Source organism: Phacochoerus africanus, chromosome 5 (genome assembly GCF_016906955.1).
Source record: "Phacochoerus africanus isolate WHEZ1 chromosome 5, ROS_Pafr_v1, whole genome shotgun sequence".
NCBI classification, from domain to species: domain Eukaryota; kingdom Metazoa; phylum Chordata; class Mammalia; order Artiodactyla; family Suidae; genus Phacochoerus; species Phacochoerus africanus.
Window position 1 is genome coordinate 720,667 of NC_062548.1, and position 21,293 is coordinate 741,959.

The 21,293-nt window shown below is 54.3% G+C and overlaps 2 protein-coding genes across 11 annotated transcripts in view; both read left to right on the forward strand.

Moving 5' to 3' along the window:
• Positions 1 to 7,396, forward strand: part of FGD3 (FYVE, RhoGEF and PH domain containing 3) — a 44,665-nt gene extending 37,269 nt beyond the window's left edge. For 2 of the 3 annotated variants that reach the window (XM_047779303.1, XM_047779304.1), the window contains 4 exons: positions 3,829 to 3,951; positions 4,247 to 4,387; positions 6,112 to 6,258; positions 6,489 to 7,396. In XM_047779303.1, coding sequence (XP_047635259.1) covers positions 3,829 to 3,951; positions 4,247 to 4,387; positions 6,112 to 6,258; positions 6,489 to 6,698 — 621 coding nt within the window. In that variant the 3' untranslated portion in view covers positions 6,699 to 7,396. The remainder of the gene's footprint in view (positions 1 to 3,828; positions 3,952 to 4,246; positions 4,388 to 6,111; positions 6,259 to 6,488) is intronic. The other variant, XM_047779305.1, reaches the window with a different exon arrangement.
• An 8,577-nt stretch (positions 7,397 to 15,973) lies between these two features.
• The window catches only part of SUSD3 (sushi domain containing 3), a 32,426-nt gene continuing 27,106 nt past the window's right edge, over positions 15,974 to 21,293 (forward strand). Inside the window, exons 1-2 of one of the 8 annotated variants that reach the window (XM_047779310.1) lie at positions 19,176 to 19,195; positions 19,986 to 20,168. Coding sequence is in view for 4 of the 8 variants with exons in the window: in XM_047779314.1 (XP_047635270.1) it covers positions 19,108 to 19,195 (88 nt within the window). In the remaining 4 variants the exon portion in view is untranslated. The other 7 variants (XM_047779311.1, XM_047779314.1, XM_047779313.1 and 4 more) reach the window with 7 other exon arrangements.

Below are 21,293 nucleotides of genomic sequence, written 5' to 3' on the forward strand. Positions count from 1 at the left end.
CTCAGGCGCATGTCAGGGTTTAAAGGCAAGGCAGTGGGTCCAGCCACCCTGTCACCGACCACTGGCACCTTGTGTGGCCTGGGTGTCCTCATGTGGTAAATGGGAATATGACAGGGCCACCGTGAAGGTCGGGGCAGGGCTGGGGGAGGCTACAGCAGACCTTGTGGATGGCCCCTCCCCATCCTGAGAAATGGTCTCAAATAGGGAGCCCTGAATGGGGCAGAGAGCAGTGGTTCAGGGCTGCAGTGAGGCTGAAAGCCAGGGCCGGGTGACAGGGGTGGCCCCAGGTGAGATGTGTGGCCGTGGGGAGCGTTGGTATTGCTTGTAGGTGTGTGCCACTCACTCTCCACCCATGGGCTCTGTGGTCCTGAGCTGCATAGAGTAAACCAAGAGGGCCCAAGACCATCTTCCACCCAACGTCCATGGGGTTGGGGTTGCGAGATGGAGGAGGAGCAGGGTGGGGTCTTGGGCATAGCAAGCATCCCTCTCAACCTCAGAGGGGCCAGCCCTGGCCTCACAGTGGTGGGGCCCACAGTGGGAATGAGGAGCAGAGGCAGCAGAGCCGGGAAGCATAGGCCAGAATTTGCACTGAGTCATCCATTAGTGTGCTTGGGCTGCTGTAACAGAGTCCCACAGACATTTATTCTCTCTCAGTTCTGAAGGCTGGAAGTCAGGATCAAGGTTTGGGCAGGGCTGGCTTCTCCCGAGGCCTGTCGAGCTAAAGAAAAACACAAAACATAAGAATGATGAGTTTAAGTTTTATTCAGGACCTTACTAAGGACTACTGCCCAAGCAGCAGCTCTGAGGAACTGCTCCTAAGAGGTGGGGGAGGAGCCAGTACATGCACGAATTTTAGGAAATACATGTAGTCAAGCATACATCTTGGTAAAGGATGGCTGCTAATCACAAAGAATAAATACCTTAAGTTGATTTTAGTGCATCTCTGTGTATGGAAAATGCAAGAATATGGGGTTATCAACATTTTCCCCTAAATGTGCATCTAACTCTCTCAGGGCTCGTTTGTCTAATGCACAGAATCCCCTCAGGGTGCACTGTCCCAGGCGATTGCAGTGGTTGTGACTTAAACCTTGTATGACTGGATGATGAGTGGCACTCTGTTCTTTTTTTTTTTTTTTTTTTTTTTCCCACGGCCACAGCAGCAGCATATGGAGGTTCCCAAGCTTGGGGTCAAACTGGAGCTATAGCCGCTGGTCACAGCCACAGCCACAGCAACTCAGGATCCGAGCCATGCCTGTGGCCTACACCACAGCTCATGGCAACACTGGATCCTTAACACGCTGAGTGAGGCTGGAGATCGAACCTGCGTCCTCATGGATGCTAATCAGATTCATTTCCGCTGCGCCACAATGGGAACTCCTGTTCTTTTTTTATTCACAGACTCCCTCCTTGGTGTGTGGACAGCTCTCTTATGCCTGTGTCCTCGAGTAGGCTTCCCCCTGTGCGTGTCGGTGTCCTAATCTCCTCTCGTTAGAAGGACACCAGTTACATTGTAGGAGGGCCCTCCCTAGTGACCTCATTTTACCTCAGTCCCCTCTTTAAAGGTCCTTTCTCCAAATTCAGTCACATCCTGAGGTTCTGGGCATGAGGACTGCAAAGTATGAACTTAGGGGAACACAATTCAGCCTGTAACAGCCTCCAACGCCCAAGCCCCTCCTTTCTGTCCCCTCACTCCCAACCAGTGCATCTCTTTCTCCCTAAACTTGCAGCATTTATGTTAGATATGTTTTTAGCTTGTTTTGTTCAAATTTTATTTATGGAAGTTTTGGACACACACAAGTATGAAATAACAGGCAGCCGGGAGACCCCACCCCCACCCCCCACCGCCAGACTGGAGCAATTTCAACTTTTTGCTCCCCCCACCCTGACCCCCACACTCTTCTTTTTTCTGTAATTTTTTTTTTTTTTGTCTTTTTTCTATTTCTTTGGGCCGCTCCCGTGGCATATGGAGGTTCCCAGGATAGGGTTCCTCCATATGCTGTATGAGGAGCTGTAGCCACTGGCCTACGCCAGAGCCACAGCAACGCGGGATCCGAGCCGCGTCTGCAACCTACACCACAGCTCATGGCAACGCCGGATCGTTAACCCACTGAGCAGGGGCAGGGACCGAACCCGAAATCTCATGGTTCCTACTCGGATTCGTTAACCACTGCGCCACGACGGGAACTCCTTTTTTCTGTAATATTTTTAAACAAATCTCAGACATCATTTTATTCTGCTCTGAAACACTAATGTTAAACTCAAGTGTTTGTCTCTCTCTCTCTCTTTTTTTTTTTTTGCCTTTCTTTTTAGGGCCACACCCACGGCATAGGGAGGTTCCCGAGCTAGGGGTCCAGTTGGAGCTGCAGCTACCAGCCTACACCACAGCCATAGCAACCCCAGATCCGAGCTGCGTCTGCAAACTACACTGCAGCTTGTGGCAACACCAGATCTTTAACCACTGATCGAGGCCAGGGATCGAACCTGCATCCTCATGGGTACTAGTCGGATTTGTTTCTGCTGCACCACAACAGATGCCTTTAAATAGTCTTCCAACATGTTGCATCACCGTCTACCTCCCATGCATGATTTATTTATATACCGTTTCTTTTGGACAGTATCAGATTTTTAAAAAGAATTTGTAAATGTATGTAACTATGAAAGGAATAAATACCTTTTTTTTTTAAAAGTAAGGTGACAGAATAAAATGAAAACCCCTCTCCCACTGCTGCCTGCCACTCCCCAATTTCCCTTTGCTCTGAGAGGTTTGATGTGGTTCTTGTCATTCTTTTTGAGAAACCTTACACAAAACAGCTTGTTTTAACTTAAAAGCTTTAAAAAAAAAAAAACCAAAACTTTTTTCAGAGTTCCCATTGTGGCTCAGTGGAAACAAACCTGACTAGGAACCATGAGGTTGCAGGTTCAATCCCTGGTCTCACTCAGTGGGTTAAGAATCTGGCGTTGCCATGAGTTGTGGTGTAGGCCGGCAGCTGTAGCTCTGATTAGATCCCTAGCCTGGGAACCTCCATATTCTGTGGGTGCGGCCCTAAAAAAGGCAAAAAAAAAGAAAGAAAGAAAACTTTTTCATTATAGTTGATTAACAATGTTCGGTCAATTTCTGCTCTGCAACAAAGTAACCCAGTCATACATATATATATATATATACACATTATATATATATACATTCTTTTCCTCATACTGTCTTCCATCATAGTCTATCCCAAGTGATTGGATATAGTTCCCTGCACTGTAGAGCAGGACCTCGTTGTTAAAAGCATTTTCTAATGTGTTCTCGTGATTTGTCTTAAAGATCTTTTGACCTCTGTGAACACAAACCATATGATGTTTCATGACTTCATGTTGTTTCTCTTGTCCTGCTGAAAGGACTCCGCACTGACCTCCTTTGTGGGAAATTCAGGCAGCCTGAGGGAGTAGAGAGAGGAGTCCAGCCCCTGCCCCTCCGCCTCCACCCCAGGAGAGCACTCTCACATGCAGACACCCCAGTCCCCAGTGTCTGGGCTTTTATGCATATCAGCCACAGTTTCTCCCTGTGTGGGCTCCGGTTGTTAACTTTGCAGACACCCCAGGTTAAGTTACTGACGTCTGTGGAGGGCCAGGCCATGCCAGGCATGGAGTTCCTGATCCCCTTAGAATCTCCATGTGTCAGCAGGGCGGCTTCTGGGGAGCGAGGCTGGGCAGGGGGCCATAGCCAGCATGGCTCCTGCCAAATTCCCTTCTGCACATCAGCTCTCCTGCCCTGCGTGTGTATCACACAGCTGTGGCTCCCACGGGCGGGCGGGGAAGCTGACCGCAGCTGTTTGCCTCCCACAGCTGGAGCCCAGGAGAGCGTCCTCTAGGACCAGGCGTGACAAGGAGAAGCAGGGCTGCAGGAGCTGTGGCGAGACCTTCAACTCCATCACCAAAAGGAAGCATCATTGCAAGCTGTGTGGGGCGGTGAGTCCAGCAGCTGAGGCCTCCATATGCCTCCTTCCTCCTCTCCATCTTCCTTCCGTGCACACAGACCCCCGGACCTGGACACTCCAGGAAGGAAGGCAGGTCCTGGAGGCCTGGTGGCGGCTAGCCTCTGGGTCTCTGCCCTCTGGACAAGGCTCCCGACCCCCCAACTCGTGGAGAAGCCCTTCCCCTCCACATGCTGTGACATCCCTCTGGCCCGTTGGCCCTTGCAGCCTCCTTCCAGACAGTCTTCCATCCCTGGGCAGTGTGGTCACAGGTGTCCTCTGTCCTACAGGTCATCTGTGGGAAGTGCTCCGAGTTTAAGGCCGAGAATGGCAGACAGAGCCGTGTCTGCAGAGAGTGTTTCCTGACCCAGCTGGCAGCGCCCTTGAACCCCAGCCCGGATGTGCCCTTGGAGCCCAAGCAGAGCACAGAGGTGGGTGGGCTGGGTCCTGTGAACCTTCCAGGTATAAGTGCCTAGCCCCAGCATCCTTGGCAGACTGTGCTCCCAGAGAGAGCTGTTTTCCTGGGACCAGGACTATTAGGGCCCGCTGGGGTCCACAGGCCACTGACAGCAGCTAGCACCTAAAGGCCAAATACCACATGTGTGCTTGCTGGGCTTCTTAGGATCCAATCACAGCTGAGAGCTTGAGAACCATTTGTGCCCAGGAGTTAGCCAGTGCATTAGTCAGCTCAGGCTGTGTAATGAATACCACAGACTGGGCAGCTTAAACAAGAGAAACTTATTCCCTCACAGTTCCGGAGCTGGAAGTCTAAGACCAAGGTGTCACCAGGCTGGTTTCTCCTGAGGCCTCTCTCCTTGTCTTGTAGATGGCTGTCTTCTCCCTGTGTCCTCTCATGGGCTTCCCTCTGCGGATGTCTGTGTCCTGATCGCCACCTCTTATAAGGACATTTGTCAGATTGGATTGGGTCCCATACATGTGGCTTCATTTTAATTTAATTATCTCCTTTGAGGCCCCCATCTCCAAACGCAGTCACATGGAGGGTTAGGGCTTCAACATGTGGGTTTGAGGGCAAACAATTCCGTCATAGCAGATGGGAACAAGTTTCATCTTCACTCATGGTCACCTGGATTGGAGGCCTGATGACCCCACCAAGGGAAGATGCTGCCTGTGCCTTGTCCAAGCCATGGGGGAGGGTGGGCATGGGGGGGTGGGCACAGTGAGGATACCAGCTTCTCACTTCCTGCCCTCCTGAGGGTGGCTGCTGTCTTCCAAGCTCTCCTTCAAGGGCACTATGCCTAGGTGATGAATGACAGGAAAGCTGGAAAAGAGAGAATGTGGCTTTCCAAAAAAGTGCATTTTTCCATTCTCTCCACATAACATAGTCCATGATTCTCAAGGCCAACTGCACATTGAGATGTTTTGGGAAACTACAATGTCAGGTTCCCTTCCCAGAGGTTCATGTGGGTGGTCCTGGGCTCTGGTTGGAGCCCCAGTTAGGGTCTCTGAAGGTCTTAGAGGTCAAATACATCAGCATATGAAAATGGAGTGTAGGATTATCTCCACAGAAGAGAGAGGGTCCCCTTGCACAGCCCCCCTTGGCCCCCTCATCCCTGTGCTTTAAATCCTGTGTCTGAGCAGGGACCAGCTTTGCCAGGTGTGTCTGAGGGGCTTTCTGATGTCCTGGAGGTTGTGCCCATGACTGCTCTAAACACATCCAAAGAGAGGGAGGGCTGTGTGTAGTGTGTGTGTGAGAGAGATGTGTCTGTGTGTGTATAGTTTGTGTGTGGTGTGTGTGTGTAGTGTGTGTGCAGTGTGTGGGGGTGTGTTGGGGTGGTATGGGTGTATATGTATGTGTGTGAATGTGTGGTGTGTGTGATATGTGTGTGGTGTTATGTGTGAGGGGTGTGTGTATTTGTGTGTGTTGCACGCACACTACCGAATAATAAGCAGGACATTCTGGTTCCCCGCTGTTTCATTTTCCCACTTTATCTTTATTTCTGTCCTGCTGGTGGTCTCACTCCCTAGAGGGTCCAGCCCAACCCCAAGAGGCCTTGCAGTGACCCCAGGGAGGGTCAGGCTGGCCCAGACCCTTGTCCAGTCTGTCTCACCCTCCTGCCTCTCTCCCCCCACAGCCTTGGCCTGTAAGTGACTCTTACAGGTGAGACTTCACCTGACCTATCCTCTGTGTCCCCAGAAGCCAGCCGCTGTGGACCACCCACCCAGCCTGCTCTGTGGCCCCCTGCAGGTGTCAGATGGCAGCACAGCCTGGAGCAAGGTGTGGGCTGCCATCCCTGAGTCTGGCCCCCCGGAGCTGGTGCTACGCCTTCACGGAGGCAGCCAGGTGTGTCCTGTGGGGCTGTGCCGGGGGTGGGGTGGGATGGGGTCCACCTGCTCCAGCAGCCCAGAGCCTCAAGCCCACAGAACCCAGATAGGCCTATGTCCCGCTGCCTAGGACGAACCCTGCTTGGAGGGTGGCTCATGTGACTCAAGGGCCGATTGCCCCGGCGGCCCAGAAGCACTTCTGCTGCCCAGTCATGGTTGCTGTGCTGACACTCTCCTCCTTTGCTTCAGGACGGCCAGCTGCTGTGTGCCATCCCCCTCTCTGGCTGCAGGGTGAGTGTGCCGGACCCCGCGGACAGGCTGGACGCCAGGCACATGTGGCGGCTGCAGCAAGGCCAGCAGTGCTGGTGTCTGAGTGCCCCGTCTGTGGAGCTGCAGCAGCAGTGGCTGGAGGCCCTGAGCATGGCAGCCTGCAGGCCCCCGGCCCTGGCTGCACCGTGAGCTGAGTCTCTGCTGCATCTCCTAGCTCTCCAGCCACCACGCAGGGCCTGTACTCACCTGAGAGGTGGTGTTAAGGCCAAATGCAGGCATGAAGGGAGCCTAGACTGCTGAGGGCCAACAGGCCACATAGCACTTGCCCTTGGAGGGTGCTTCCATGTCACAGACGAGAAAAATGAGGCCCAGAGAGGGCAGCCATCCATCCAGGGTCACTCAGCACGTCAGAGAGCTGGGCTTCTGCCCATAGACCCAGCAGTGTGGCCTGGAGCGGAGCATGGGGTGACTGTCAAGTGAGCCCTGTCTGAGTGGGCCATGCGGGGTTGCTGGGCACCAGGAGGTAGAAGAAGCCTCCTAGGCGGTGCCCGGGGACACTGGTGGATGTCTGCTGTCAGGCCACCTCTGCAGATGGTTGCCTGCCCAGCTACACCATCTAGATCTGTGTGAGATGAACCATAATTGGCTCCCGGGCTCCACCTCCCTCCTCTTTCCTCTTTTGGCCACCGGACACAACCCTGTGCCACCCAGAACCTTGCCACCCCCATTTGGAGATGCCCAAGAGGGTGAGTGGTGGGTTCCTGAATAACCACATTGCAAAACTGCGGGGGGCCCACACAGGCATCATGGGGGGCCTGAGATTTGTGCTTGTCTCCCCAGCAAGTGCTGGATGGTGCTTATCTGCGTAAATAAATGCTGGCAGCCAACATGTGGACACAGCCTGGGGCGGCATCTCCCCACGGTGGCCCTGCTGATGGCTGGATGGGGAACGAGGGTAACAGAGGGGCACAGCCAGGAGCAGGGTGTGCAGGGTGCAAGCAACACCCCTGTGGGGGCCCCAGGCTGCAGTGGCATCAGACAGCAGAGCCTCAGACAAGATGCCCCGAACCCTTTGGGTTCAGAATCTTCTTTTAACAGATGGGTTGTTTGAGGCTCAAAGAGAGACAGTGGCTGCCTGGGGTCACAAAGGCCCAGTGCCCTCCTACCTTCTCTGAGGTCCCTAGGTCTCTGGGACATAGAGCTAATTCCTCCTCAAACATCTGGTCCCATTGCCCAGACCGACAGAGAAGACCCAGCAGGGCTGCCATGACCCAGGAAATCAGCTGAGGGGCATTTGGACCCAGGTGGGTCTCACTCACACCTGTGCCCACCTCCCCCCAGGGTACAGGAGACCACTGTGCACAAGGAAGTGGCAGGACCAGCGCCCGAAGCCTGGCTTACCCTGAGCTGAGAGCCAGGCCCTGGGAGGCTCCAGCCCTCTCCCCTGATGCCCAAAGGATCTTCCTACCTCCTGGGGTCTGACATGGCCCTGGAATCCAAGCCCCCCCTGAGCAGCCAGTCCAGGTGCTAGGCATCTGGGGAGGGGGGGTGGGTTCACCTCCCTAAGAGCCAATTGCAATATGTCTGCAGGTGAGATCCCTCTGAACAAGTCTTCTAGGTGGCCTGGCTGGCAACTGAGGATGGCTGTGTTGTGGACCCCCACTGCCTATTCCTTTGGGTTACCCCCACCTTGAGGGCTCTAGGTGGTCCCAGGGGGCTCTAGGTGGTCCTTAAGGGACTCCATGGGTTCCCAGGGGCTCCAGATAGTCCCTAGGGTTCAGGTGGTGCCCAAGGGTCCCCAAGGGGCTCTAGATATTCCTAGGTACTCCAGGTGATCCAAGGGACTCCAGGTGGTCCCAAGGCAGCCAGCTGTGACAAAAGGCCAGGCTGCCCCCTGATCACATACTCTCCCACATCCAGCACTGCAACGCTTTTACAAGAGAGAAAACTGAGGAGTTCCCATCGTGGCACAGTGGAAACAAATCTGACCAGTAGCCATGAGGACACAGGTTCTAATCCCTGGCCTTGCTCAGTGGGATAAGGATCTGGTGTTGCTATGGCTGTGGCATAGGCCAGCAGCTTAGCTCCAATTAGACCCCTAGCCTGGGAACCTCTATATGCCGCAGATGCAGCCCTAAAAAGGAAAGAAAGAAAGAAAAGAAAGGAAGGAAGGAATGGAATAGAAAGAAAGGGAGAGAGAAAGAAAAAGGAAAAGAAAGAAAGGAAGAAAACTGAGGGCCAGAGAGGTGGGTGGGGCCAGGGCAGGCCTTGGGGAGCCACTGGGTGCCCACCCTACATTCTTCACATTCCATTCTGGAAAGCTGACCTCTCCACCCTCCCGACCATAAGGCCCACCAGTCCCGGCCCTGCCGGCCCCATGGATTTCTGGGCTCGGTGCCCTGCTCACAGTGCAAAATTCTGATGGAGGCCCTCAAGGCCCAGGAAGGCGTTGTCCCATGGCACCCACACCATCTCCCAGCCTGCAGACTCCTTCCCCTCAAAGCCTGGGTGTGCTCAAGCCCCTGTCTTCTGGGTCCCAGTGGCCCCCCAATGGGAGCGTCCCAGGGGTCCCTGAGGATGGTGCCATATCCACATTGTTCTCTCAGCCCTGCCCCACTTCTGTGGCCCCTCTGTGCTATCCCCAAGCTGGACTTAGCCCTCTGGCAAATACTAGGTCATGCCTAGGGTGTTTCCTGCCAAGCAGAAGAGGTGGCCACTCGGGTGGGCTGCCTGGATCCTGGACAGTGATGATGTACAGGGAAGATAAGCCTCTCAGCCTCCCTGGCATGATCTCTCTGCCCAGCTCGTCCGCTCCCTCTGCCAGGGTTGCTCCAAGAAGATGGCCACGTGACCCAAGACAGCCCCTCCTTGGGGGTGGAGTGGGGCCATCCTGGGAGCACAAAAGCAGGAAGAAACCTATCTCTGACTTCACCTGAAGTGGCCATGAGAAATGAAGTTCATTTGGAGTCCAATGTCTTCTATAGCTCTGCCCCACCCACGGCTCCCATCTGCAGGGACCAGCCTGCACCCTCTAAAATATCCTGCCTGTGGAGTTCCCTGGTGGCCTAGTGCTTAAGGATTCAGCGTTGTCACTGCCGTGGGGTGGGTGCAATCCCTGGTCAGGGAACTCCTGCATACCATAGACATGGCCAAAAAAAAACAAAACAAAATGATCTGCCTTGACTCTATCTTCCCACCAGAATCCAGGCTGGCAGTGTCCCTGAGAGGGACACCCACCCCCTTTCCCACCAGGGCCAGGCCTGCCCCAGGAGCCTGGTCTTCAGCACTCCAGCTCTGCCCACACCACTATCTCATGCATCTGTTCTGAAAAGGGCCCTCCACCTCCATACGCCCCTGCAGAACTCAGGAGATTATAGCCCCCCACTCAAGAACAACATTTGCCCCCAAAGGGGCACTGGAAAACTAACTGAGCAGCCCATCCACTTCTAGGAAAAATATTGGGGCCATTCCCAAGGCACCCCACTTCTCAGAGGCAGGGAGCGTGTGTGGCCCTAAGACCAGAGCCTTACAACATTTGCTCCTCTCTCCTCCCCAGACCTCAGAGGAAGGAACCATTGTCATCACTCGTCACTCATCTCATGGAGGGGGACACTGCACCTGCACCTCAGCACAGGGAGTCATGTCTTAAGTGGGTTCCCAGTAGCTCGGGGCAGGAGGCATGTCTTAGCTGGGTCCCCATTAACTCACAGTGTGGGCCTGTGTCTTAGGTAGCGTTCTTCCACAGCAGAGCCCACTACATGGATTGGATGCAAGGAGTTTATCTGGGAGGAGACCCAGGAAGAGTGGTTGGCTGGGAATCACAGGACTGGATAGAATGCAGGGAAGTCAGCTTTACTGAGGGCTTTACTCCTGGGCCTTGTGGACCCAAGAGATCCCAAAGGCTGGTGGCATGGGGCACAAAGCCAGGCAGGAGCAGGTATTCACTGACTGGATGGAATGAAATAGGGAGTCAAGGAAGAGCTGGGCAGGGACTTTTTAACCCAATCACCCTTTGAGTCTGATTTTTTTTGTTGTTGGTTTTTTTTGTTTGGTTTTTGGTTTGCTTTGGCCTCATGCAGAAGTTCTCAGGCCAGTGATTCAACCCGCACCACAGCAGGAACCAGAGACACAGCAGTGATAACGCAAGGTCCTTAACCTGCTGAGCCACCATGGAACTCCTGAGTCTGATTTTGAGAGGTGGTGGCCGTGGGCAAGGCAAGGCACTACCTGGAATCCCTCCCCCAGTCCTCTGAGGTCAGGAAGGACATGATTCCCCCACTGAGGATCATCGGGTTCAACTGACAGGTTGTCTGCTGCACAGGGGCCCCAGTGAGCACAGAGATGCACGGAGACCCAGCCATGCACTACCCTCAGGGTCTTGCCTTCACCAAATGGGCTAGTCTTGGCCTCCCTCAGAGGAGCTGAGAATAAGGTGGTTCCAGGAGGGCTTGGGACCATGGGGGTGTAGGGGACAGGGGGATGGGGTAGTGGAAGAGTGTAGCAATGCGCAAGAGCCACATGAGCTCGGACCCACCCAGGCTGAGCTGACCTCTGTACATCATGATCAGGACTCCATGCCAAGGCAACTTGAGAGATGGCCTTGTCTCTGGTTATGGGCTTTGCCCGCCTACCCTCAGATAACATCATCACAGTCAAACAAATAAAATGTATATTCCTCTGATTATTTCCAAAAGTATGGACAGGCATCAAAAACACAGACATTACCCATGTCCCCGTCAGCACTTCATAGCATGCAGTAGTGCCCTCCAGCCCTCCTGCATTTATATCGCCTTGTGCATATTTTAATCAGAACTCAGTAAGGTCACCCCTACAATTTGGGGTCTGAACTTGATCCTAGTTCTCTAAATCAGAGTGGCCTGCTAGCATGCAGCTCCACATCAGATACCCAAGAAGAGTCTGGGACAACCTGGCTTAGTGCTTGTGCCCCCATGGTGGCACTCAAATTTGCTGAGTGTCCTCCCAGTGAAAGATGAGGTCTGTCTCCACTCCTGGAACCTGAGCTCCATGGCTGCTTGATGAATAGGAAACAATAGAAGTAACATTTCTGGGAGTTCCTGCTGTGGCTCAGCAGTAACAAATCTAACTAGTATCCATGAGGACTCAGGTTTGATCCCTGGCCTTGCTCAGTGGGTTAAGGATCCAGCATTGCCGTGACCTGTGGTGTAGGTCTCAGACACAGCTCAGACCTGGCGTTACTGTGGCTGTGGTGTAGGCTGGCAGCTGCAGCTCCAAGTCAATCCCTAGCCTGGGAGCTTCCATATGCCATGGGTGCGGCCCTAAAAGACAAAAAGAAAAAAGATATCACATTCCTGGCCAAGGCCTGGACAAATGGCTTCCACTCCCTGTCTTCAGCACCATGCCGTAAGGAAGCTCAAGCAGCCTGGCAGAGAAGTGTCGATGCCCTGGGAGGAGCCCTCTCCAGCAGAGTCCCACCATGGAGCACAGTCAAGGAGCTGAGCCCCGCCCGGATTGCAGAGCCATGAGCAGAAAGGACTGTCACTGTCTGTAAACAGTATCTGTGGTTCCACAGGTTCCTGGAACCCTGGCCCACTGAGCACCTCTGCCTGGCTCAGCAATTGGTCCAGGGATGAGCATATGATCCAGTGCATCTCTGGGCTGACGTGTTGGAATGCTGGAAGAGTGGCTCCCCGCCCAGGGGACCTGAGCCTCAAGGGCTTCCCTCAGAACTCTGAAGCTGCCAGCTGCCAATTCCTCTCAGCTGACCTGCCTGGGCCTCTCTCCCTTGCAGCTGACTAAAGTGGCTACTTAGCAAATATGCGCCTCAGAGGCCCGAGCCTCAGTTTCTCACCTGTAAAATGGAGACAGTGAAGCACTCATGATTACTGAAAAAGCAGAGCTGTCAGCCCAGGGAGTGAAGGGGTGAGAGCAAGTATTCAGCCGACAGGCTGTGGAGCAGCCTCTCCCGCTCTCTGCTGTCCACCCCTCCTGCTAGCCCTGACTCTGAAGCTCATACTCATGCTGGACACACTTGGACTTGCACTGTAGGTCTCATTCTCCCTTTAGCCCTGGCAGGAGTGGTGCTAACATGCTCATCCTGCAGGCGGGAAAACTGAGAGGCACAGAGAGCCAGAATGTCAGGCCCCAGAGGCTGGGCCGTAGGGAGGAGGTCTGGGATGAGCTATATTGCTAGGGGCAGACCCTTCCCCCAGGCCTCAGTCTTCCCATTTGCGAAACAGGAGCCCTGCAGGCACCTCTCCTAGGCCAGGTCTCTCCAATGTGTCCACTTGGATGGCCTTGGCCTGCCTTCAGGCCTTGTGAGAAGCCCAGAGAATGCCTCCCCACAGAGCCCGGGCCTCTGAGTTGTCCCTAGGCCACAGCCTTGGCAGGTGTGGCTCGGGGGAGATGAAGAAGGAGAAAGGAGCTGAGAGAAGGGGCAGGGGCAGGGCCCTCCCAGAGTCTACCAGAGGGGTATAGAGGTAGCTAAAATGTCCTGAGATTGAGGGGCTGGTGAGGGCCAGGAGGCTACCGGATCTGTGTTAGGCAGGAAGGAGAGGCCAGCCAGGAACACAGTCAAGAGCAGGCTCTCCTACTTGTGTGGCTGGGGACTCTGGCTCCCTCTGCGCTGGCTGGACAGGTGCATGTCATCAAAGAAGCTTAACTGGCTCATAACCACTAAGCCTCTGGATTGCCCTGGGTCCTGCCTACGTACTTCTTACCCAAGGCTTACTGAGGAAAATCTTCTGGCTGTGAAAACACACACCTGCCTCTGGTTGTGGGGGTGGGGGGCAGACCTTCATCATGATGAGTGAGTCTTCAGAGCATAGAAATGACACATCATCCTAGCAGGTAAATGGCCTTGGACAGGACGGTTCCCCTTTTCTGAGCCTGAGTTTCTGCAGCTGTAAAGATCTGTTCATCTTTTTTTTTTCCTTTTCTTTCTTTCCTTCATTCCTTCTTTCTTTTTCTTTTTCTTTTTTTGTATTTTTATTTGTGTGTGTGTGTGTGTTTTTAGGCCCGCACCTGTGGCATATGGAGGTTCCCAGCCTAGGGATCGAATTGGAGCTATAGCAGCCAGCCTACACCACAGCCACAGCGAAGCCAGACCTGAGCTGCACCTGTGACCTACACCACAGCTCACAGCCATGCCGGACCCTTAATCCATTGAGTGAGGCCAGGGATCAAACCCACATCCTCGTGGTTACTGGTTGGGTTCATTACCACTGAGCCACAATGGGAACTCCCTGTTCATGGAATTCAGAAATGTGCTGTGAATGCATATAACTATTTACATGTACCCCACCCTTAAAATCTTTACTAGTTTCCTGTTTTCTGATAAGAGAATAGATTAATGCTCATTGTAGAAAATTCAGACCACAGAGGAGTCAAGAGGCAGGAAAAGGAGTTTCCTAGTGGCTCAGCAGGTTAAGATCCCGACATAGTCTCCATGAGGATGCAGGTTCAGTCCCTGGCCTTGATCAGTGGGTTAAGGATCTGGCATTGCCACAAGCTATGGTGTAGGTCACAGATGCAGCTGGGATCTGGCGTTGCTGTGGCTGTGGCATAGGCTGGTAACTGCAGCTCTGATTTGACTTCTAGCCTGGGAACTTCCATATGCTACAGGTGTGGCCTTAAAAAGGAAAAAAAAAAAAAAAGAGGCAGGAAAAAATGACCCATAGTCTGGCTGTCCAAAGGTGGAAGAGGAGCCCTGAGCAGCCCATGAGGATCTGTCCCTCCTGTGCCTGCTGTCCCCTGGCTTCCAAGCAGGCCCAGCACACAGGAGGGGCTGGTCCTGTCTGTTCTATGAGTCTAGCACCTGCTTTCACACAGCCCATAGGCCTACCTCCACCCAGGTGCCTTGCTGTGTGTCTCCAAGCCATCACTGTTAACCTGTGGGTTGTGGCTCAATGTCACCTGGGGTGACTCACCTATCTCCCTCCTGAAATCCAAAGAAAGCCTGGCTTGTGCAGGCCTAGGGCCGGGTAAGACAGCCCAGCAATGGTGGGCAGTGGGCTCCAGCAGGGGTTCCCTTCCCTACAGAAGGGACCGGCTCTTGCCTTCCTATGAAGTGGCTAGAGGACCAGTGTGCATGGACAGTGACAAACAGCCTGGCAAAAAATTTTTGGGAAAATTTTCTCTCCCCAAATAGCTAGCTCATTGGAGCTACAAGTGTAGACTACTTTTTGAGTGACTACTCTTAATTTTAAAAAGTATTTTATTTTATTTTGTCTTTTTAGGGCTGCACCCATGGCATATGGAAGTTCACAGGCTAGGAGTTGAATTGGAGCTGCAGCTGCTGGTCTACACCACAGCCACAGCAACATCAGATCTGAGCCCCATCTGTGACCTACACCACAGCTCACGGCAACACCAGACTCTTAACCCACTGAGCAAGGCCAGGGATTGAACCTGTGTCCTTATGGATACCAGTCAGGTTCCTTATTGTTGCACCACAATGGGAACTCCACAAAGGTTTTTTGTTTGTTTGTTTGTTTTTTGTTTTTTTTTTTTAAAGAAAATAAAAGAAAAGAAGCACAGAGTTCCTGTTGTTCCCACGGCTCAGCGGAAATGAATCTGACTAGGATCCATGAGGACTCAGGTTCAATTCCTGGCCTCATTCAGTGGATTAAGGATCCAACATTGCCATGAGCTGCCATGTAGGTTGCAGATGTGGCTCGGATCTGGCATTGCGGTGGCTGGTGGCTACAGCTCCAGTTTGACCCCTAGCCTGGGAACCTGCATATGCCGAGGGTACAGCTCTAAAAAAATAATAATAAAAATAAAACAAATTAAAATAGAGGCAAAGTCCATGAGACCACCCTGCTTCCCTGACTCTTATTCTACAATGGAATTTTCTGGGCTTGGTCCATTTTGAAAGGTTTTTAGGATACAAATTTTATTTTTCTATCAAGTGGGAGCAAAAGTGAACATTTAAAGAAAACCAAAAAGCATTTCACACTTGTGCAGTTATTATCCAATTTGAGGGAAACACACCAGTGACCACCCCCTGACCCCCACCCCTCAGGCTTATGTACTGTCCCCCTCAGGCCATCATCGCCTGTGGATGCTGTGTCAGGTGAATGAGGTTGAGGAAGGCTCTCTGGGACAGGCAACACTCCAGCTAAGCCCTGAGAACAGAGGAGCCCTCACCCCGACCCCCGTCCAGATCTTCATCGTCCCCTGGAAATCTCTGGCAGCATGTGTGTGTAAGCCCATTTCACAGGGTAGAACACTGACACCCAGAGCTCTCAGACCCTCCTCCCAGCCCCAGCCTCCCCAGTTGCTTCCTGCCAGTTCATTCATTCAACAAACATTTGTTGGAGGATATTGTGTGTTGCTCCCAATTACAAGCCAAGATGGGGAGCAGGTACTGGGGCGGGGGGCAGAAAGGCCAAGGCTTGGGTCAGTTCCTCAGGCATCTCTGCTGGGTTCTACTTGCCTCTTCACCAGCTGCCCACACGCTGCCTCCACCAGGGAAGCCATTTGTCCTCTCTGCTTCACAGGCCTTGAGGTCACACAGTGTGGAATGACTCAGTCCAGGCGGAACATCAGGGAGAGCTCCTGAAGAAGGCAGCCAAGGCCTGAGGGTAAGGAGACACCAGCCTGGCATGACAGTGGCACCGTTCCCAGTCTGGGCCAGGACTCGGAGAGCTGGGGGCAGGTAGAGGGTGGTGGCAAGTCCCAACACTGGCAGGGCTTTTGTAGCACAGCTTTCAGGCAGTGCTCCATCCTTGATCATGTGACAGTCTCCCTCACCTTGGGAGGGTGGCAGGATCATTTCTATCCCTCCAATGAGACTATTAAGGCTCAGGCACAGGATGCCCATCAGACCATGATCCCTGACATGCTAGAGGGCGAGGTGGCAGCGCAGACAGTCTGCATCTGTGGTGGGCTAAGTGCCTTTCCCTCCCAGGCCTCAGTTTTCCTCCCTGCCTGTGGTCGGCTTGCTGGTAGTCTCCAGGATCATGCCATTCCAAGAAGCCCCAAAAAAGGCAGATGAGGTGGCCCAGACCCAGGTTCAAACTGGCCAAGTTCCACCTCCAGAACTAAGCCCAATGCCTCTACTGCTTCTGAACATGCCTTTGGCACGAGTGGGTGTTCTGAGCCATGACAAGGTATACAGTTTCCTGAAGTAAGTGACAGAAGTCTCAAGCCACTCCCAGTTCCTTAACGGTACAAATGGAGGCCAGCACTAACGTGCTTGAGTACCCAGAAGATGTAACCATGTCACAAATGGCCAAGGAAATGTGCTGTTTGCTCTCGGCAGGTTATAGGCTATTGTGGGCTGAACTCTGTCCTCCCCCAAATTCATATGATTAAGTTCTAACCCTGGTACCTCAGAACAGGACCTTATTTTGAAATGGGTCTTTCCAGAGGCACTCAAGGTAAAATGAGGTCACGAGGGTGGCCCTATTCCAATAGGACTGGCATCCCTATAAAAAGGGAAATTTGGACACAGAGACAGATATGCACAAAGGGATAAAACAGCTGTGTGAAAACTGGAATGAGGCTGCCAGAAACTAAAGAACTATCAGAAACTGGGGAGGGGCCTGGAACAGACATCTTCTAGTGCTTTCGGAGGGAGCACAACTCTACCACAACTTTAATCTCAGATTAAAGAAATGTGAAAGATTAAAGAAAGCATCTGGCCTCCAGAACCCTGAGACAACACATTTCTGCTGTCCTGAGGCACCCAGTCTGTGGTATCTTGTTGCCACAGGCCCAGGAAGCACACACATCCAAAACCGGCCAGGCCTGGGTGGAGCAAGGTGGTGTAGGCAGCCCGCAGACAGCTCCCACCAGCTCTATGCTATAATTTCAAGGGCCGCCCCAGACCTCTCTTCCCAGCCCTGCGCGTGTACCTACAGGCAGGCAGCTGTCTGGGGTACAGTGGTGTGCACAAAAGGCTTGGTGTGAAGGGGGGCTGATCACAGTGGGCTCTATGAACTCACCTGGCCTGCTGATGTGGCAGTTGGGACACACATGCTTGGTTCATACCAAGGAAAATGAAGAAAGTCATCATGTGTGACCCACAAGGCTGAAGTGGCAATTAGATATTACGGAGTGAACATGACTCTGACCCAGAAGGGGGAGGGCCTTTCTATGTCACACTGAACATCAGTTTCTACCAGGCTAAGGAAGCAGAGGTGGGGAGGGGCTGGCCTTGCTGGAACCCTGCTCCACTGTCACAAGACACCCACCTCTTTGCTACTGCCTGCCAGGCACTTCAGAGCCGGCTACTCTGAAATTCCCCTGGACCTCAAGCTTTCAAAGAATTCCGATCTCAGGGCCTTTGCACCAGCAGTTCTCTCTGCCACTGCTTGTCCAAGGGGGGACCCCTGGGTCCATCTTAGTCTCCGCTCCCTAGTCTAGTTGTAGATCTTGGATCTATCTTGGTCTCCACTACTCAGCCTATGGGTAAACCCCTGGATTTCTCTTGGTCTATAGTCCTAGGTTAATGTTGGATGTCTGTAGTCCTGGTCTAATGGTGGAACCCTGAGTTTAGCTTGGTATGTACTCCTAGTCTAATGGTGGATCCTTGTGCCTTTGTTGGTCTCCACTACTCAGTCCAGTGTGGGATCCCTGGATCTATCTTGATCTCTACTACCTAGTCTGATGGTGGGTCCCTGTGTCTATCTTGTCTCTACTCCTAGTAGAATGGTGCATTCCTGGATCTATCTTAACCTGCACTCCTAATCTAATGGTAGATCTCCCTGTCTATATTCTCTCCACTACTTACTACTGGATCTACTTTCATAGTCTCCACTACCTAGTCTAATGTTGGATCCATGTGTCTATCTTGGTCTCCAACCTACTCTAATGGTGGATAAACTCAGTGACCCAAGACAGACCCTGGGATTCTCCATTGCAGTGAGTAGCAGAGATCAAGATAGATCCAGAGATCCACCATTAGACTAGATAGTGGAGACTAAGACAGACATAAGGATCCACCATTAGACTAGGATTGCAGACCAAGATAGACCCAAGAATCTTCCACCTGCTTTCTCCCAGCCCTGCCACGCTCGTCACCTGGTCAAGCGCTGCCCTGAGATGCCTCAGCTAGGAAATCTGGCCTTACAGCTCCCTCGCGATTGCCTGGGCCTGGGCGGGTGATGCGCCGGGGTGGGCGGGGTCTTAGGGAGAGGAAGGGGCGGGCTGCGGCGCCCAGCCTGGGGCCTCTGCAGAAGAGGCTGGGTAGGAGGCGGTGAGCAAGGAGAGGGAAGGTGCCCCTGGTGTGTTCCGTGTGAACCCTGGGCCAGACTCTGGAGTCTGAATCCTGCCCTCACGACCGTGAGGTTCCTCACTGAGGACCTACAACATCGACATTCACCACAAAGGGCCTGACCCACAGTGACACCGCCGGGGTCCACACGTGCTACTCAACGGGAACACCTGACCTGGCTTGGGGGGCCGGGATGGTCGGAGGGGCTGCGGCAGAGGGCAGCGCCTGCGCAAGGCCTTGGAGCGCAACTTCCCGCTCAGCCTGCTATGCCCCTTCGGGGATGCGGGCTCCCACGGGGCCGACCCCGCCCCCAGCCCTGGGAGGGCGTGTCCTGGCCGCCCCGCCCCCGCTGGCCCCGGGGCGGCAGTCCGGCAGAGCGCCGCGCAGCGCGTAGGGATGCGCGGGGTGGCCGTGACCGTCCGCCGCAGGGCGAGGCCTGGGGGACGCTTGGGGCACGCCACGTCCGCCCCAGGGAACCGCACAGGTGAGGGCGGAGGCCGCGGGTCCCAAGCGGGGCTCTGCGCCCATTTCACGGACCGGGAAGCCGAGGGGCGGGGAGCACAGCCCTGGGGGTGGCGGGTTGGCAGACTGCCGCGGGGAGGCGCACAGCCGGAGACCAAACCTTCTCGACCCTCTCCGTCGAGGGCGCCCCAGCCGAGTCGAAGCTCAGCGGCGGCGTCTAGCCACCAGCCAACCCAGGTGCGCGCCCTTTCCTGATGGGGGCCGCCTCGGGGCGACGGACGTGGGGAAACCGAAACCGGCCTCGCCTCGAGCAGGTGCTAGGGTTCCTGGGCTGGTCCTCCAGCCGCATTCCGCAGGTGGAGAAACTGAACCTGGGAGAGGGGAGCGACTGTTTGACGTCCCCGCGGCAGCCGGGCCTGGGATGAGGGTCTGGTGACTCCGGAGGGAGGGGTGGGCTGGTTGTTACCTTAAGCGATTACTTTCGAGTTGATTCTGTAGGGGGTTCACCTTCCTGCCCTGCTCGGGTATGGGAGACGCGTCCGAGGCTCAGGTTCCAAGATGGGCTTTGCTAAATTCGAACCCTTTTAGAAACATAACCAAACCCTGATCTTGTGCCCCATCAGTGCTCTCTGTCCCCTCTCCCTCAAGCCTGAGGAGTCTCTGCACAACGGTGCCCCAGGCTAGGCGCTGAATTGCAGGGGTGGAAGTTGGGCCTGGAGGAGCAGCCTGGCACAGGTCACACCCTGCCCAAGCTGCAGCCAGTCACGCTTAATGACACCTGCCAACTTGGAGGGATGCCTGCACCCTTTCAGACGGCGAAACTGAGGCATGTGGCTTGGTGCTATGGGAGCTAAGACCCGAAACCTGCCCCTGGCCTGGCGAGTGGATATATTTTCTTGGACTCTCTCCTGTGGCCTGCTGCCCAGCTGTGAGTGCGGTGTTTTGCCCCTGTGTGTGAAGACAGTGTGGGTGTGCGAGTCGTGCCACACTGCCTGGTGAGTGTCCACTGAGAGGAAGAGGGTCGCGTCCAAGGTCAGCCAAGGACAGGCAGGGGGAGGCCCTGGCTGCATACCAAAGGCCTTTGCAGAGGACTCTCCTGGGGAATAGACGGTCTCCAAATCCAGGGACAGAAAGGGACTGTTAGAGTCCAGACAGTCCCTACCCTCTGGCCTGTCCAGCCCTGCTTCTGACCAGCAGCCACTCAGCCTCCTCCCAGATGTGAGCCCTGGGGGGGTCCCAGCCTGTGAGCCCTTTCCTGGGAATTTGGGGTTGAAGCCTCTCTCTGACCTGGGGTGCGTCTCTCTCTCTGCCTTAGTTTCCCTACGTCCTACGTGGTGGGCAGTGGATACCTGCCCCAGGCTTGTGGACAGGACAGGGGGAGCCAGGAGGGCCCAGTGCACCCATCTGGCCAGGGTTCTGCTCCAGGATAATGCTGTTGTCCCGACTCCTCTGCCCCATGACCCCAGTCTCTGAACTTTGTGTTCACCTCTCCCTGGGGGGGAAGTGAAGTAATGGGTATGGGGGTCTTTGGCACCGTCTAAATCCCAACAAGGGGGGGTGGGTGTTTTTCCTGCAGTCTGTAAAATGGGCGCATTTTTCTGCTTTTTCTAGAGGAGGTATGAGAGTTCAACCAGAGAGTCCTAGGATTCTCCCCTCATCTCCCAGGTGAGGGGCAGGTGGCAGGAGGCCGGCTCAGAGCAAGGCCTTAAGTCTCTGTTGAATGACCAACTGGGAGGCTGCCCTCTTGCTACCCTTACAGCCCTAGCTTGTCCCTGGCCCTGTTCCCAGAGCAGCTGCAACACTCCCTGACTGGGGAGATTGTCTGGGAACACAGCCCTGCAGGAGGAGGAAATCAGGGTTCCAGTGGCCGAAGGTGACCCTCCCCCATGTTCCTGAAAGAATTGTGGAGGCAGGGCCCAGAAGGGGGCAGCAGGACTGCTGGCTGGCTGAGTTCGTGCTCTGTGGGTATCCTCTTCATTCCTGCAGCCTGGCCACCCAGCCAGCCTGGGCCCATTTCACAGAGGGGAGACCAAGGCCCAGAGGGAGTGGGTGGCCTCTGTGCTGCTGAGGCCAGCTCTGGCCTTCCGTGAGGGTGGAGGCAGAGCTGCTGGATGAAGGAT